This window comes from Drosophila grimshawi, unplaced genomic scaffold, assembly GCF_018153295.1.
Source record: "Drosophila grimshawi isolate 15287-2541.00 unplaced genomic scaffold, ASM1815329v1 contig_311, whole genome shotgun sequence".
Taxonomy (NCBI): domain Eukaryota; kingdom Metazoa; phylum Arthropoda; class Insecta; order Diptera; family Drosophilidae; genus Drosophila; species Drosophila grimshawi.
This window is the reverse complement of record NW_025063098.1, coordinates 21,677,482-21,692,543: the sequence shown is the minus strand read 5'-3', so window position 1 is coordinate 21,692,543 and position 15,062 is coordinate 21,677,482. Positions and strand designations below refer to the sequence as shown.

General features: G+C 39.2%; 1 protein-coding gene across 8 annotated transcripts in view; it reads left to right on the top strand.

Annotated features, from left to right (window-relative positions):
* The window catches only part of LOC6568284 (polypyrimidine tract-binding protein 1), a 167,642-nt gene extending 156,165 nt beyond the window's left edge, over nucleotides 1-11,477 (top strand). For 7 of the 8 annotated variants that reach the window (XM_032740721.2, XM_032740723.2, XM_032740725.2 and 4 more), the window contains 4 exons: nucleotides 3,913-4,005; nucleotides 9,742-9,958; nucleotides 10,478-10,555; nucleotides 10,638-11,181. In XM_032740721.2, coding sequence (XP_032596612.1) covers nucleotides 3,913-4,005; nucleotides 9,742-9,958; nucleotides 10,478-10,555; nucleotides 10,638-10,770 — 521 coding nt within the window. In that variant the 3' untranslated portion in view covers nucleotides 10,771-11,181. Of the gene's footprint in view, nucleotides 1-3,912; nucleotides 4,006-9,741; nucleotides 9,959-10,477; nucleotides 10,556-10,637 lie in introns of all 8 variants that reach the window. The other variant, XM_043214836.1, reaches the window with a different exon arrangement.
* Nucleotides 11,478-15,062: the final 3,585 nt, after the last annotated feature.

Here is a 15,062-nt window from a genome sequence, read left to right as displayed (position 1 = left end):
TTGCGTGCCAATAGATTTAGATAAAGTCAGCAACAACGACGACATGAAAGCATTGGCGGACCAGGCCAGATAGGTCTGACTAGCATAAGCGAGCAATCAACTAAATGGCAGCGCTAAAATTTTATGTAATAACTTTTGAATTTCCAAGTAGCTGAAAGTGACGCAAAGCAACGCAACGCAACGCCATCGATGATGACGGCCCTGGCCAAGAGTGGGGCAGTGCCACTCGAGGCAAGTTGTACGACAAACGAGGAGATGACTGTCCTTACACACACACACACACACATACATACATACATATATTATATACACATATAGCGCCTTTTGTTATGTTAATGGCAGCAAGGAGCTGGGCGCACGTAACCACAATTTTCACACATGACGCGAACACCAATGTTTGACGGCCACGTTTAGGTGCCACATTTTGCACTTCAATCATGGCAACGTCTGTTGGCCTAGCTAACGTTTGTTGTCTGCTGCTGGCTGTTTTTTTGCTAGCTGCTCTTGGCTAAAAGCTGTTTGCATATCAAATAATAAAAGTGGCAAACGAAAAGCTCGCAACGCCCCCCGCAAACAGCGCACTTCAAACGCTAACCTTTAGATTGATCAAGCTTTGCCCAAAAAAAAAAAAAAAAAAAAAAAAAAAAAAAAAAGAATAATAAAAAAAGACTCACGCCTAAGGACAGCAGAGCAACCCTTTCTAAAGCAGACATTTTATTAGTTTTGACAGCGCTTTGTTGTTGCCCAGCCCACCCCAACCCAGCTCAGCCCCAACGGCTCAATCGAGCGACCCGGCAGCTGCCCTGCTCAATGCTACGATGACTATGACACGCTTTTTAGGCACTTGACACATGCCGTATGAAACCTGCCACTTGGGCTGTTAGCCATTCTAATAGAGCCTATTTATGGCATCAAAACTGCTGCCTACTTTTTTGGGGCGCTCGCATTTTCTTGACCCTCTTTTTTGCATTCACAATAAAAACTTAATCAGTCTGAAAATCGTCTAGTGGAACATATTGTTGTGAGTGTGTGCATGTGTGTGTGTGTGTGTGTGAGCATGTGTGTGTGTGTGTGTGTGTGTGTGTGTGTGTGTGCATATTGGTAATCGGCTTATGTAATTGTAATGGCGTGCTAAAAATTTATATCATTGCCGAAAATATTGTTGAAACGTGTTTAATTGAATTTTTATGAGCTCGCTGCGAAATGTTTGTGCGTGATTTTTGCTCGGCGTTCAAATAATTTCATAAAACTTTATATGCTACATTTGGCAAGAAGCCTGCCAGAGGTCGTGCTGTGTTGGGTGAATTTTTGATAAAGTGCCGTGACCGGAAAAAAAAAAGGGAAAAATATGTGCAAAAAATTTTAAACGAATATTTTCATAGTTTAACAGGTCTCGTTTAGCTGTTTAGCTGAAATTTTGGGTTGCACGTGCTACATGTGTGTGTGTGTGTGTGTGTGAGGATATGGTTTTAAAAATCAAGTGAAACACTCGCTAAACAGTTGCGTGATTTGTTGTTGATTGTTGGTTGTAGGTTTCCTTGCACATATATTTCATCAGTTGAGTTCAGTTCAGCACTCAGAATTTATAGGAACTCAACTAGATCAGCCCCAGCATTCACTCACTCAGCCATTACCAGTTTCCACGAAGTTTATACATATTCTATGGGGCCACAAGCCACAGATCATTTGCATTTAACAACGGATGACTGCGATATTTTTTCATCTAAAATGTACGCTCAAACATACGACTAATGGGCCGCCGGGGAATCAGCGAACGAGCCAGCGAACGAGCTAACGTCAGAAAGTATGCAAACATATTCAAAGTCAGCCGCATGTCTGTGCAAATATAGCTAAATCTTTTTACGATAATAAATTATTATAAAGTCTGGCTGACTGCCTGCCTGACTGGCTGGTTGGCTTGGCTTGTTGGCTGGTTGGCTGAGGGCGGTCTGCCTTCATATTCATGCCTGCAGCCACTTTACATGGCAACTGGCTACCGGCAAACAGCTACAGCCGCAGCAGTTGCTCACACGCCCCGTTGGACGGTAAGTTGTGATGCTGCTGTTGCCACTGCTACTGCTAATGCTGCTACTGCTGCTGCTGCTGCTGCTGCTGCTGCTGCTTCTGCTTCTGATGCTGGTGCATTGCTTGCCAGAATACTGACAGTCAATATGCTGCTTCACAGCCAATGCCTGGCAGATACGTACGTTGCTCGTTGGCATGGACCTGAGTCTGACTGGCTAACTTACTAGCTCGCTTGGATTGCTTTATTGCTGCAATTGTTGCTACTGCAAGCCAATTTGAAGCAAAAGAAATTTTTCGGTGTTTGGCATAAGTCAAGTTTCCGTTTTTTTTTTTTTTTCGTTTCGTTTCGTTTCTTTGGTGTGCTGTGCTGTGCAGTCAGCCAGTCGAGCAGTCAGTCGACTGTATAAAATGGATTTACTGCCAACTGTTGAACTATACGCCGTTCCCGCACTATTTACTACCTGCATTTCTATTGCTACTTTTGTAACTTGTTAGCGCTCCGCCCCCTCCGGCCCCTCCGCTACCTCCACCCTCCCTCTCACCACCACTCGCAGCCCTCTTTTACTGCCACTGCATTCAGCAAAGTCCTTTTTTTTTTCTCAGCTTTTAGTTTTTTTGGGGGAAGGGCTAGTTGAAAATTTACTTTTCGCATTATTCGATTTGTTGTCTTGGGCAACCGAGGGCGACTGCACTTTACATTGTTTGCATTGGGCGTATGCAGGGGCGGGCCGGAGGCGAGCAAGGTGGCAAGTGGGGCGTTGCTGTGACCTTTTAGCTCCCAACAACTATTTTTTATGCTTGATGGCAATTTGCGCCCTGCTGCAAATTTGCCGCTGATTGGCTACACACGGACTGCTGGACCTCTGTGCTGGCAGATGGAACGTTAAGGGCGAGCGTAGTAGTACCTAGTACCTACGAACCGGACAGCTGTCAAAGCCAAATCCAATGAGCAACGCAACGAAATCACTAGCCCAATGCTTTTGTCCAGCACTTTAAGTATCTTAAAGTTCGGCAAGGCCCAAGATGGCGCTAAGAGCACCAGCGACTGGACTCGTTGCATATTGCATAGTTTGCGGCGTCGCCGCGTAAGTAAAGCCATAAAATACAATTCAATAACGCGCTCAGCAGCGAAAACTTAGCAAACCACACCCATCACATGCGAACTTCACACTTACACCTTGTCTGACTGCAGTAAAATCAGCCGCGTGGTGCAGCCTTAAAAAGTATGCAGCCGGATATGAATGCGGAGCCAAAGTTGTAGCTCCAAAATGGCGGAGGTGGATATGGAGTGGCGCTGAAGCCGCTGGAGTCGGTCGTAAAAAATAGCTGGAGAAAACTTATTGAGCTAGTTATGAGTTTCGTACATGATACTAACGGCTCCGTCTTCCAGCAATAATACCTAGCAGCATCAGCCGCACCTGCGAGACTGCACCGCGCGAAAGGGTCGTTGGAGGGGGGTCGTTGGAGGTACAGCCATCTTCTTACACGTTATGGCTTTTTGGTGGCGTGTAAAACTTTCGTCCTCTGACGGCAGCAACATTTGCGCACTGCATAAAACGCTCGGAGCTGTCCGAATTTTGCTGGCCCGCCATTTGAATTGAGCGGCGCTTAAGTCGCGTCTTATGGCCCCGCTCTACTTTGTAGATTGCATCGCAAAAATGAGGATTGAGTAACATTGGCTCTGGCAACAAGTAAAGATATTTCGATACATGTTTTCATTAGATTCTCATCGCGGCAGCAGCTACAATGTGTGTGTGTGCAGAATGCCTCATTTTATATGTTATTGTTAAGTTTGCTTTGTACTTTACTTTAATAAACATAATCTTAACGGCATTGCAATCAACTGAGTTCAGTATTAATAATCTCCAAACATTTCGCAATTCACAGGTGTATACGGCGATGTGCAACGTGTAAAGATTTTGTACAACAAAAAGGACTCGGCCCTCATACAAATGGCAGAGCCGCAGCAAGCTTATTTGGGTAAGTCAAACATGCTGAAACCTTCAACCCACAGGACCACCCACTCGACCGACCGCGTGCCAGCGCAAAAGTAATGAAAAATCTGCGCTCGTTTGCGGCTGTAAGAGGCGCATCAGATAGTACAACAACAAAAATATAATATACAAAAAAAAGCCCGTAAGATTGCTCCAGTTGAGTTATCTCAACAAGTACATACCCTGTAGACAGTTTGATTCTTTCCATCTACATTTCTCATCATATTTTTTTTGATATGCCAGTAGGATAAAAAAGTGATCTGAATGGGAGATGGAAGATATGAAATTGATTTAAAATCAGACAGAAGATCACTTAAATCACTTTTAGACTGAAGAAGCCTCATAATTTTGGCTGTTACAAACAACTTTGTTAACCTTTATAGGTATAGAGGGTATACAAAAATAAAAAATAAAATGCAATGCAAGGAACGTCATCAGCTACGGCGCAACTGCAATTTGCAGCTTGTTTAATATGAAAAATTCCAGCAACATGAAATTCCAATCTCCGCATACCTTTGGCATCCGGTACAGCGTATTGTTCTTGCTGTTTTTGCAGCTGCAAATTCAACAAACAAAATGTATTAATAACAAAAATTGTTAAAACAAGAGAAATGGCGTTATACATATATATATATATATATATATATATACTATTTTAAAGAGTAGTAAAGCATAGCGACGAGAAGCGAAAGGGCAAGTCGAGCCGAGAGATTCGGTTGGCTGGCCGTGCGCATAAATGAAATTTTATAAGCGCTTTATTACCAGCGCCTGTCCAACACCTGGTCCTGTTGCTTCTCCGCCCGATTGCCGTACAGTGCCTTGTCCCAGTGGCTGGGGTCATCCCTGGGGGCAACAAGAGGCTGACCCATGCCAGCTCGTATTCGGCGCTTGCTCAGCGGGACATGCCAATCATTTTATTGCATTTATTTGTGTGCACTTTGCCATTGTCAGGTTGCCGACGACGTCCATCCCATCCATTCCCTCGCATCCCATCCACCCCTCTTCCCTTTGGCAGTTTGTGTGCGCATTAAATGAAATGAAAATCGCCGCGCATTGCGAGGCGTTAAGAGCAGCGAACCGACGTGCCAAATTCCACTTTATTACAAAACACAAAGACAAAAAAAAAACAAAAAAAAAAGAAAAGAATATCAGGAAAAACAAGCAGAGCTTCTGACAGCGACACCTTTTCAATTTCAATTTGGTTTTATTCCATTTAATACTTCGACAAGCAATGGCCAAAGAGAGTCTCCTCTCTGTAGGAGATTGGAGATTGGTCAGTAGCTCATCTGAGAAATTACTTTAAATCTATCAAATTTGCGCCCCGCTGCCAACGCTTAATTAACAATTAATCAGTCCCTTAAGCATTTGCAGTGTGAGAGAATGTTTTGGTCATGCACAGCATGATGCATCGACGACAGTCTTTGCATTATTAGCTGCTTATTGCGATATGGCGATGCGCTGCCATCTGCCGTATGCCATATGCCTCACTTTAAGCCGCTTGAGGGCAACCAAAATACAGATGCAAATTAATCAGTAATACTTTCGAAAAAACGTTGGCAGTTTTCCGCACATACAGAAGTCATTGATATTAGTAAAGTTTAAATTAATATAATTAGTGCAATGAATGCATTTCGCATGAACAACAACAAAAATAACATTTAGCACTGAATGTTTAAATGGTGAACGGAAATTGTCAGCAAATTATGCGCCTGGCAGCTGGCCGGCCAACATTTATGTATATCCACTGCAAAAGTTAATGCCATCCGCATATTTTTTCACAATTTTAATGGTTTTTATTTGAGAAAACCTATTCGAAAAAATAAATGGTTAACCAACACGCGCAGTAGAATTCACATTGGCTCTGATGACCTGTTAAAAATATGCTTTGTTCTTAACTCGATTAATTTTTTGCAATTACCTTTATGCAAACAAGTTGCTAATTTTTTTGTTTTATTTTTTGTACTATTTTATGCGAAAAAGCATTCCAACTTTGAGCTTTGAATAATGCTTAATTAGTGCCATAAATGCTTTGTCTCAACTCTGCCTCACTTCTTTGTTTCTCATTATTTACGTTTTGTGCAGTTTCATTAGTTTTTTTTTTAAATAGCTTGCTAATCAGCTGCATATTTTATTCTACATCCAGATTTTTTTAATTGAAGTTCTCAGTGAGTTGACAACAGTGGCATGCCACAGCACGTGATGCAACTGATGGAACTCTAGCAGACATGCCTCCACCAAAAGTCACGCAACAAACCAAAATTATTCGACAAGCAAATTATTGTACAACCAATGCATATACACTCGCACACTCGCACACACACAACAAGTATATACATCCATTTGCTGCTGGTATGTGGAAATATTAATGGCGCTGCGTCAACATATAGACTACTAATGTGCCGCGAGGGCTGCCAAATGGCAAACACTTCCGGCTAAGTTCGACTACGGCCAGTGTTCTGTTCCTCCTCTACAGTCCAACCGTCCGTCCGTCTGTCCGTCCATCCTTCCGTCCGTCCATCCTTCCGTCCGTCCATCCATTTGTGCAGGTGGAGTCCGCTGCTAGCACTGTGTGTATATGTGTGTGTGTGTGCAGGAGGTGTGTTTTTGGGTGTTGGCTGTTGGTCGGTGAGTGCGCACTTATGCACTCATAAAATATTAACAAATTCATTCGTTACTTTGCCCAAAAACTCTCGGAACTCCAACTGGCAGAACAAAGACGATTACCGAACCCGGACCGGCCCAGTCTATTACCCGGGCAGCAGATGTCCTATAACACCCCACCCCACCCCTCCCCACACCATCCCCCTCCCCCTTCCCGCGCCCAACTGCCACCCAATCTGGCTCTTCATACCCCATGCATATAAAAGTGTCTCGCAAGAGGACTATGCGGTGTTTGTTGTTGCGCAAAAAATACGGTTACAATTGCACACTCGGCATACGAATTACAGCGTAAAGGCGAAAAAACTTGGGTTTTTTTTCTGCTTTTTTTTTTTGTAAATGAAGTCAGCAGAGAACACACACACACAGCGACTAGAGTAGTACGAGCCAGACAGGCAGGACCCAACTCGGACTAAACAAAGTGCGACAGCAATCAAGAGCCAAAGCCAAAGCGCAAATAGACAAAAACACTCACACACAATGAAAAAACAATAAGCACTGGGCGGGCTTCGGTGCTCCTCTCTTGCGGACCAGCTTGAGGTGTTTGCCTGTGTATGTCAATGGATGTGTGTGTGTGTGTGTGTGTGTGTGTGTGTTGTGTGTGGGAAATATTATAATGGGCTCTTCGGCCAGGCAATAGGTGTTGGTGTTGGTGTTGGCGACGATGTCGACATTGTGCAAATGCTGTTTCTCCAGCAACTGCTGGATGCGCGCCATTTGTTGTCTGCCGTGCCGGGATTAAGTTTTTGCGCAACTTATTACAAACTATAGACACAACTCTCATATAAATTTATAGGCACACGCACAGCTGCCGCCCACTGTCGTATGGCTCTAGCTCCAGCTCCAGCTCCAGCTCCTGTTGCTGCTGCTGCTGCTGCTGCTGCTGTTTGTTGTTATCTGGGAAATTTTGCTACACAAATTACTACAAAATATTTTGCGTACGCATAACGGCATTTACAATAAAAACAAACAAACAAACACACACACACACACACACACTCGCACACATATGTCCATATGTGTGCTTAATATATGCATGTGTTTGTTTGTGTGTTCATAGATTATGGCTCGATAAGGCAACTTGTCTGAAGAGTTTTGATAAAGTTTTGCGTTAAGTGACTCACTGAATGACTTTGCGCCCAGCGCTATGTGACTCAAATTAATTATGTAGTGTTTAGGCCAGCAAAGTTTTTTGACGAACAGTCTTCCTACGAATGCGATAGTAACAATATTATGACAATCATACTACAACTTGAATAACTTAGCTGGTGTTATCAATCAATCGCACCGAAGTCAAGAATTCACTTAGATCTCATGCGATAACTGAGATGTGACTGCTGCATCATTATTATTATTACTTCGCATTGCTTGCTTAAGAGACTTAACCCATTTTATACACTCATAAACCCCCCCCCCCCAACAGGCACATCTACAAGTCATTTTGAGGTTTTAGGTCGACGTTACTAAGTCATTTTTTTTTTTTTGATCCTACGGGTCTTATACGGTGCTCAGCTGTGCGTGCACTCTTTATATACATATATATTATACTTATATTTTTTGTTTTGTTTTTTCTTTTTGCCTTGTGAGTTAATAATGATTCGTTGTTGTTGTTGTTGTTGTCGTTGTCCTTCCACTGCTGCCACTGGTCAGGCTGGTAATTAAAACTTTAAGATACTTTTTGAGCTGGGGCCCTTGGCCCAAAGCCACGAGAGCCACCACGAGCACAGCTGCAGCACATTTTCAAAAGGCGCTGAGATGATAGGCAAAGTTGGTCCCAACATTTTTGGATAGCAGAGCAGAGCAGAGCAGAGTAGAGCTAAGCACAGTCTCTTTTGGCTGCACATTAATCTTTATTACAAGTGTTTGTCATATTATATACACGACGCATGTGGCAAAATGGCAGAAGCGTTTGTCACTGCTGATGCTGCTGCTGCTGCTGCTGCTGCTGCTGCTGCTGCTGCTGCTCGGCTGGCCTTATGTCCTGTTTGTCCCGTTTTCACGTTGTCCTTTGCCGACTGCCTTTTATTTTACAATTTATTATATTTTCAAGCCTTATTTTTTTGTAAAATCATTTAATCCATTAGGCAAACAATAAACGGCTGAGTAAGCATATTATTTCACAATAAAACATAAGCAACTTTACACGATGCCATCCCATCCTTTGCACGCACTTCCCTAGCCCTCCCTCCCCCACTGCCTGACAACTGCGCAAAATGATAAAAAATCTTATATAATTTATTAAAATAATGCAAAAAAAAAAGAAGGAAAACAGAAAAGGGACAAGTGCTTGAATGAACAAAGTCCCAGCGTGACTTTACAACAAATTGAATAAAAATGTAATCGAAATTGAAATCGCATTCGCATTCGTAATCGTAATCGTAATCGTAATCGTAATCGAAAACGAATATGAACACAGCAACAATGTTTACTTCGCTTAACTGGGTATGTTGTGCAGCAGTTGTCTATTCCGATCTGAGCCGCAGGTGTTATGACTATTGCGAGTATGATAGAAATAAACGATGGAAGCCACCCCTCGATGGGAGTTCAGAGTTGCCAGATACAAATAAAAAAGTAAAATAAAATAAAATAACGAAACTGAAACTGAAACAGGAGCAAACTTTTGTGGGCAAATGCATTTTATAGCGAGTCATTTGCTTGTAAATCACCAAAGGCAGACGACATTGATAAAGTTGCAGTTACATTTTAGTATGTAAATATTTGCCTGCACTTATTGCTGACTTTCCAGTCCGTATGTGAGTGTAGGTGTAGGTGAGTCAATGTAATTTTATTGCTTGTACAGCAGCACATATATAGTCGTGTACACAGCATAGTAAATTGCATCTACACACATGTGAACAACATCTACAATCTACAGTAACAACAACAACAACAACAACAGCAGCAACAGCAACAAGAAAACATGAACAAATATTCTATCACCCACACGAGATGAATGAGCTTTCGAGGCAAAAGTTTTCCACTAAATTCATGAATTACCATTCGCTTCAACGTTTTTAACATTGTGTTTTTCTATTATTTTGTATTTTTTTTTTTCTTTTTACAGCCATGTCTCACCTTGATAAATTACGTTTATGGGGCAAGCCAATACGTGTCATGGCCAGCAAACATCAGGCCGTGCAGCTACCCAAGGAAGGGCAGCCGGACGCGGGCCTCACACGTGACTACTCCCAGAATCCGTTGCATCGTTTCAAAAAGCCCGGCAGCAAGAACTATCAAAACATCTACCCGCCATCGGCGACACTGCATTTAAGTAACATTCCGTGAGTATCCATTCTTCTCCACTACCAGCTAGCCATGAGCTACAAGCTACGAGCTACGAGCCTCGTGCTTCGAGGATTCGAGTCTAGCGTTTAAAGGCGTCCTGCAATAGATACGCGTGCACAGCTGGAGTTGGTTTTCCATCAGCAGCGCCACGCGGGCAATTACAATTACCGTTATGAGCAGCAGCATCGAAACTGAAACCCCAAGTCCCAAACTCAGTCAGAGCCCCCAATTCCAGCTCCAGCTACAGTCATAGCCATTGTCAGAAGCAAACACCCCGCGTCGCTTTGTCTGCCAAATATGACAAAGCGCCCCGCAAGGTTTTTGTGTGGGGATGGCGGCTGTCGTTTGAATTTATGTGCTTTTTGCCAAGCCTGTAGCCTGTATATATATTTTTGGCCTGCCTGCTGTTTCGGTGTTCTGCTTATGCGATATCTATAGACGCACAGCATGCCAATTTAAATCGATAGGTGTTAATTTACGCTAACGAATATTATTTCTGTCTTCGCAACTCACAGCTCATCCTGCACCGAGGATGACATCAAAGAAGCCTTCACCTCCAATAATTTTGAAGTCAAAGCATTCAAGTTTTTCCCGTAAGTCGACTAATACAAATACTTGTCAATTGTAGATTCAAAAAAATGTTTAATTATTTATTGCATTGCAATGCACTTACAGTAAGGACCGCAAGATGGCGCTGCTGCAGCTGTCGTCGGTGGAGGAGGCTGTGCTGGCACTAATCAAAATGCACAACCATCAGCTGTCCGAGTCCAACCATTTGCGCGTGAGCTTCTCCAAGTCGAACATCTAGAATCCGACCCGTAGTCAGGTTCAATGAACTTGACTAAGTGCCAACAGCACCTATGCATTACGGCAGCAGTTCTTTTGGCAGCAACAGATACAATCTATAATTCGTAGTACAAGCGGCGTGCCGGGCAATCGCCATCACACCCACTTCAATTGAGAAGCGTACCCAACCAACCAACCAACCAACCAATTCAATTCAATTCAACTCAACCCATCAAACCCAAATCAAACAACAGCAGCAACAATCGAAGCAAGAGCTCTAGCTACTTATATACAAGCAACAATTTCAATCTATCATTACTGTTTCCATAACATAACAATACGCAAAAGTCTATCATAACACTAACAATGCAGAAATTCTAAAACTTAATTAACAACAAGCAAAACTATAAAATTAATTATTACAAATGGAGATTACAATTTCAAATGGAAGGAGGCAGAAAGAGAAAGAGAAACCGAAACAGAAACACAACAAAACAGCCCACTAAACAATCAGCGACGTCGTATAATCATAAGCTTAAAGTTAAAACTATATGTAGTCTATAAGTAAGTTGCATTGCAAAAAGAAGGAGTAAAACAAAAACAACAAAAAAAACAAACAAACAAACAATTATATTAAATTAAATTTAAGTGCACTGTACTGTGTTTTGGTTTTAAAAAACAGCAGAAAGTCAAAACAAAGAATGCAAACAAAAAAAAAATAAAATAAAATAAAAAATAAAATAAAATAAAGAAATATATATAAACAATTTATGTTAAACCATGGAGTAAGCAAAAGAGAAAATTTTATTATGTACGAGTATTTACTGTTATTATATTTTAAGTGATTGAAACTTTGATTGATAACTCTAATTTTTACAAAAATTAAATGAACTTAAATTGCATGAGGGCATTTAAGCAGTTTTTAACCCATTTTCATTTTGTTAGCGGTACGAGTAATGTTAAAAGTAAATCTCAACAACAAAAAAACAAAGCAAAACAAAACAAAACAAAAACTATTCATTGTGCACACTGACTCTTTAAGTGTAATTGCAGCCAAGTAAAAAAAAAAAAAGGCGCTGAAATGTATTAAATTTAAATTTAAATTAAATAAAGCAACTATTGGGTGCACGAAGAGAAACCCCCATTATACATTTAGTGCGTCTGTTCGTTTAGCATTAAACAAATAAATAAATAAACAAAAGTAATAACTTTTAAGGAAAGATAAAACAAAAAAAAACAAAAAACAAGAAGAAATCAAAGCAAAATGCGTACGTAAAACCTTCTGTGTGTGTGTATATGTGAATGTTGTTAAATTAGCAAAATATATATACACAAAAAGAAAATGAAAAGAAAGAAATATATACTGTATAATGGATATACATAATTATGCATACATCTAAGTATATATATATTGAACTACAACAAAAACATGAAACAGGAAATAAAACAAATTTTAAGCTACGAAAGTAAAATCTCAAAAATCTTAATTATATTTAGACCTAAGCATACCGATATGAAAGACATATAAGTGTTTTTAGCAAAACAAATACAAAACAAACAAAAAGAAAAAGAAAAAAAACTCAATGATTTTTTGATAATTTTACAAAAACCGCACACAACCATAAAAACACACACAGAAAAACAGACAGGCACAACTAACTATACACACATCAATGTTTATATATATTTAGAAAGTGAAATTATTTATACGTTGGCGCAAAAGAACAAGAACAAAACAAAACAAAAACAAAAACAAAAACAAAAAAATAAAACAAAAAGAAAAAGAAAGCGAAAATAAAAAACAAAATAATTAATAAACTAATTGTAACTGTAACTGAATGATATGGATTTAGATTTTAAGCATAAGTAGCAGTGATCGTAATTTAAAATTAACAATTAACAGAAATGGTAAATTTTGAAACATAAAAAACGTGTACGAAAAGCAACAGTAAAATATTGTATAATGTATAATTATATAACATACGGTATTTACAGTTATCGAACAAGTCGCAAGCAGCAGCTGCTATTTACATATACATACATACAAACATACATATTATTGGTAAAGTATAGTATGGTAAAACTATGGACACGTTCGCAACAAATCGGAGTTGCTTTGCGACTCGACAACAAAAGCGATAGCAAAAAAAAAAACAAAAAAAACAAAACAAAACAAACAAAAAACAAACATACAAAACTTAACTATAACACATTTCTCATGCAACTCAAATGCTTAAAGTACATTTTAAAACCAACTCTAGTGTTTCATGTATACATTCTATCCTAATCTTAACTAATCTAAATACTAACTAATTAACTTATTATACATATGCTCTATGTCTATGCCTATGTCTATGTCTACTATACAGATACATATATATATACCTATATATATATATATATATACACGTTTTGTTAGCGCATCGATACAAGGTAAAGAGAGATAAACATATATATATATAAATATATATATATATATATATATATATATATAGAAACCCACGACTGCTAGAATTTCAAATGAGAACTCTTGACAAATCAAAAAATTTCATACAAGTATTTCAAAAACTATAACAATTACTTACAAAACAACCGAAAATCAAGCAAAACAGAACAAGAATATTAACAAAGCTAAAATATGTGAAAAGTTGATTCGTAAAATATTTATGTGTTTTGTAAATCGATGTGAATACACACAGAGCCACATACAAGGATACACACACAAAGACACATAGACATACACAATTACACAGATATCCATATTCTCATATTCACATTCACATTCAGATTCAGATTCAGATACACACTTACAATCGCAATCAATCCAAATGCATTATAAAAGGTGGCAGAGCAACAAAGCAAAGCGTAATCAAATATTTAGCCCAACGATAATATACACACATACTTACATAGAAACAATTTGCGCAACAGCGTGTATATGTTGATAATGAATAAGGACACACCGAGAAAAGCAGCATGCGAATTAATAGAACTATATACATACAAAAACGAAAACAAAAACAAAAGCAAAAACAAAAGCAAAAACAAAAGCAAAAACAAAACTTACATAATTAGTACATACATTCATCATAATGAGTGCAAAATACGCAATGCAGCTATTTGACGAAGAAAAAAAAACACTAAAAGTATTACTTTATCATGTAGAGAAAAAAAATACACAGCAACTGGATACATAGTTTACAAGTACATTGAAGAATTTAATAATTAAAAATTTATCAGATAAATAATTACATTTAAAAAGAACAAAAAAACAAAATAAAAATCGAAGCCTGCTCGAGGCAATAGTTGGAATGCAGAGCAACCTCATTTAGCTTTGTGTTCGACATGCGCCTACTACGGGACTTGTGGTGGATTCAGAAGGCAAACAGTTGCATACACTAAAACAAAAAATATATACATATTTATAAAGAAAAAAACATATATAAGTAAATACAAATAAAAGCATAGCAAACAGATATAAGTTGTACATTTCGAGCTGCAAAAACGAGATTTTACCAAAATGCAAATTGAAGCATAATAAATTCAAGACTAAGTAAATATGAATTACAAAATACATATGCTACCATACATGCATAAATACATGCGCACATGTATGAGATTATGGATGATTTTTCGTTGTGCAACACGCTCGTTCGAAGCTGAAACCCACGCATGCCACATTACCTACATGCTGCATGCATGTACTTGATGTAATCGTAGCTATAAATCTATGCATAATTGTATTGACGAAGCAGCAGCAAATACTAAAATAGTGAAAATGTCGCAAGGGTATATATAAACTAAAACGGAACCGATGGCGATCACATTTTGTTGAAATTAAATCGAATCGCATGCGCAACATATACTTATACATACACACATATACATATAACATCAACAGAAACATATCAACAATATTTGTCAAGCGAGTACGAGTAGTTGATTTTAAATACACACATTTTATGGATTCACAAACAAACCAACAAACCAACAAACAAACAAACAATCGAACAAACTCCCCCAAATGCCTCAACTATTTCGTTCTGAGCAGTCACACACAACAGCTTCCCGATCCACAGTTTTGTAGAGAAAGGAACAGAGTATCGAGTAAATCGAGCGTATAAATAGCGTTGAAATGAAGCTTTTGGTATTAAGAGCGACAGCATTAGAAATAAGATGTATCAGAAATGCAGTAAAATCGCAAGTGTTACAAAATGAAAGCAAAACGAAATTATTTTAAGCAAACGGACCGGAACCGGAGTGCGTTGCAGATATCGTCGTCGTCGTAGACAGTGAGTCATAGAAGAAAGCATA